Below are 3,713 nucleotides of genomic sequence, written 5' to 3'. Positions count from 1 at the left end.
TGTTATTTTAAGATGTAGAATTTTCTGCTTTAATATAAAATAAAAACTATTGAGCAATAGTTTTGTATTTGAATTCATTATCTATATTTTAATATACTATATGAATTATATTTACGATTTCATTCTGTGATTGATAAGTATGTATTTTAATATTTGAATATGATATCATAAATTATATATTCCAAACCAAAAACAGTATTTCAATATATAAAGATCATTATATAAATATAATTAATATTTAATGTTATTTTAAGATATTATAAAAATAAATAAAAAATGATTGTGATTGATAAATTGCTATTAGTTAAAAAAAAATTAATTAAATAACTAATTAGTTAAAAAAATTAATAATTAATAAAATTAGGTAAAATTTTTATATAATGATAAATTTATTAATTTTTTTCAAATAAAAATTTAAAAATTTTCTTTAAACGATGTTGGTGATGCCGACTATCGATATGTGTCAAAATGTATCGATATATGTGTAACTTCAGACATCTGTTCCAACTTCAACTCGTTGACCGCTGATGCTAAAGTAATAATTGTAATATATGAAACGTGGTAACCAATTTATATAAAAGAATTTAAAAAAATATAAACATGGCAAGTATCGTTATTATATGGTCACAATCATATTTATAATATAGTTTAAGTGTATAAATATGAACCTGTATCTCGTCTATAGAAGCCGCTGATACTTCAAGGGCACGAACGTTCCATAACCCAAATCAAATACAACAGAGAAGGCGATTTATTATTTTCGGCTTCTAAGGATCACAAACCTAATGTTTGGTTCTCCTTGAACGGTGAAAGACTCGGTACTTTTAATGGCCATAATGGTGTGGTTTGGTGTATAGATGTGGATTGGCAAAGTACTAGATTTATGTCAGGAAGTGGTGACCGGTCTCTGAAGTATGTGGTTGACTGTCTCCTGAAATTATTTGATACAATTAAAATTCATTCAATTCGTTTTTAGATTGTGGGATTTGGAACTAGGCAAAGAAATTGGTTCAATACCTGCCCAAGCATCTGTGAGGACTTGCAATTTCTCATTTTCGGGCAATCAAGCAGCATATTCAACCGATAGTAGTAAATCCTCATCTTGTGAATTATATATTATTGATGTGCGAAATGCAGATAGCAGTATGTCCAAGGCTGATCCTATTTTAAGGATACCAATTCCAGAATCTAAAGTTACAGCAATGTTATGGGGTCCTTTAGATGAAACAGTATTAACGGGACATGAAAATGGGTCCATTTCACAATGGGATTTAAAAGTTAGTATTTTCAGTTACTTCAATTTTATTTCTTTATTGATTTATTCTTTGTATTAATTACGTGCATCATTCGAAACTAATATCCATAAATAACCTATTAAAAATTTAGAAAGCATAATATTATATACTGAATATTTTGTGCAATTAGATTTTTATAAATAAGCATAAAAAGTGATTACACATTATTAAGTTTAATATTTATTTTTTTTTTAATAAAAGATTAACATGTTCAAAAAAGTAATTAATGGATAATTTATTTATTATACATAATATTATTGAACCTAATTGCTATTTAACTTTTGTTTTTAATAATTTTGTAATTTTTTTCTCTAAAAATGGTTTTGGTTTCATTTTGTTTATTCAGTAATTTGCAATTTATCAGTGGAATAGACAAACATACACACTGTAGTATTTATTTTAAAAAATTATTTGAAGTAATTTTTTTCTTACTATGCATAATAATGATTCTGTTTTTGTAGACTGGAAAACTTCTGAATTCTGTCAACGACCATACCAAAGTAATTAATGATATGCAAATGTCTAGAGATGGAACAATGTTTGTAACGGCTTCCAAAGATATGACTGCTAAACTTTTTGACACTGATTCGCTTTTATGTTTGAAATGTTACAAAACAGAAAGGCATGTAAATAGTGCCGCCATCAGTCCTATTAAAGAACATGTTGCATTGGGAGGTGGTCAAGATGCTATGGAAGTAACAACCACATCCTCAAGACAGGGTATGTTTGAAACTAGATTCTTCCACTTGGTCTATGAAGAAGAATTCGGTCGTGTGAAGGGACATTTCGGTCCAGTAAACAGCTTGAAGTTCCATCCTGATGGAAAGAGTTTTGCTACAGGAGGAGAAGATGGTTTTGTTCGAGTTCAAAATTTTGATTATACATATTTAGATTATGCTTTTGAATAAACTTGAGAATTTTCATATTTGTAATTTGTCCAATTTATACAATGTTCAAGATGATGAAAATAAAGTATAATTATACTGTAATTTATGATTTGATTATGGTGTAAATTATATGCTAGCATTCTTTATACATTACTTAAAACCAAATTTATTCAGAGTCATTAATTTACTGTTTACATGTAATTGAGAATAATTTAATTAAAAACTTAATCACCCTAGACTCTGTATTATAGCAATTTCATTGTGTCCTTTATATATATATATATATATATATATATATGTATACCAGCAATCGATACATTTTTAATTTTATATATGTATACAGTCAAGTACTTCAAGTGTTATGTAATATTATATTCAAACAATGTGAAAGCTTGATTCTGAAAATGGTATAAACTATTATAAATTTGAAAATTATAAGCAATATAGACAATATGTGAGTATTGAGTATATATAGACAATATATGAGTACAGTGTTCCAACTTGGACACTTTATCAGATGATATAAGGAAAATGTATCATATGGCATGTCAGAAACTTTTGAGTTTATAGATGCTTTTAAAAAAAAGCAAAAAATTAGCGAAGTAAAACTGTGCTAGACTGTCACATTAGTATAGAACAAAATTTTGTGGAGTAGAATTTCATTTATAGAAATAATCGTTTACCTTAACTAAAATGTTTGTACTCTTCTGGGATTCTTTATAGCCTGCTAAAACCATCACCAATATATGACCCAATACAAATAGCGCACATCGAAAAGTACTTATATAAGGAATGCTAATACATATTTCATTAACCATAATTATTATTTGTATTTTAAAAGCCATGTGCTAGTTTTAGATCTATTTATGGCACAAGCTTATATAAGCCACAACAGGCACGACTGGTAATTGGAGTTTTGGAGCATTTGGAGGTGACGCCATTCTACATAGTAAAACGAAATTCAGCTTACGTTTTTAGAGATCAATTATATAAAACTAGTTTTATATAATATTTTATTTATTATTTTAGAAGAGCTAAGAAATATCTTTGTGTTTTTATATGTGCAATAGAAATGCAACCTTAATGCAAGTCCAAAAAACGCATAAAGAATACTTCTACTTCTCATATGAAGCAAATAAAAAATTCTGGAGAAAATACGTATTTCTTGTAGAATATATAAAAAATTAAATGTACAAACTGTATACAATTTGATTTTTTTTTTTTGTGAAAAGAATATTTACTTTAGTGATAAGAAATAAATAAATCAGGAAATGTCGATAAAATTTTCTATAGTGATAATATACATTTGAATTCAATGTGAAAGGAAAACGTCCTAAGCAATTGAGAAGTTGTGACAAAAGTAACTAGAAAAATTATATTAATTATATGTAAGTTGACAATAGTGCATAAAACATTGTAGATTTGAATGTATACGGTAAAAAGCAAAAATATATAAATAGTCTTTGGATTGCAATTTCAAACCAAATCCATCAATTTGGCGAATATAAGTGAATTTTACAAAGTTTAAATT

General features: G+C 26.8%; 1 protein-coding gene across 1 annotated transcript; it reads left to right on the top strand.

Moving 5' to 3' along the window:
* The first annotated feature begins 491 nt into the window (after positions 1–491).
* Positions 492–2,284, top strand: LOC113372426 (eukaryotic translation initiation factor 3 subunit I-like). The gene is made up of 4 exons (XM_026612755.1): positions 492–603; positions 686–912; positions 977–1,277; positions 1,757–2,284. The coding sequence occupies exons 1-4, from the start codon at positions 601–603 to the stop codon at positions 2,201–2,203; spliced, it is 978 nt and encodes a 325-aa protein (XP_026468540.1). The 5' UTR covers positions 492–600; the 3' UTR covers positions 2,204–2,284.
* The last annotated feature ends 1,429 nt before the right edge of the window (positions 2,285–3,713 follow it).

Source organism: Ctenocephalides felis, unplaced genomic scaffold, assembly GCF_003426905.1.
Source record: "Ctenocephalides felis isolate EL2017-DRISC unplaced genomic scaffold, ASM342690v1 CF-g0.4_SCAFFOLD_01604, whole genome shotgun sequence".
NCBI lineage: Eukaryota > Metazoa > Arthropoda > Insecta > Siphonaptera > Pulicidae > Ctenocephalides > Ctenocephalides felis.
This window is presented reverse-complemented; position numbering and strand designations above follow the sequence as displayed.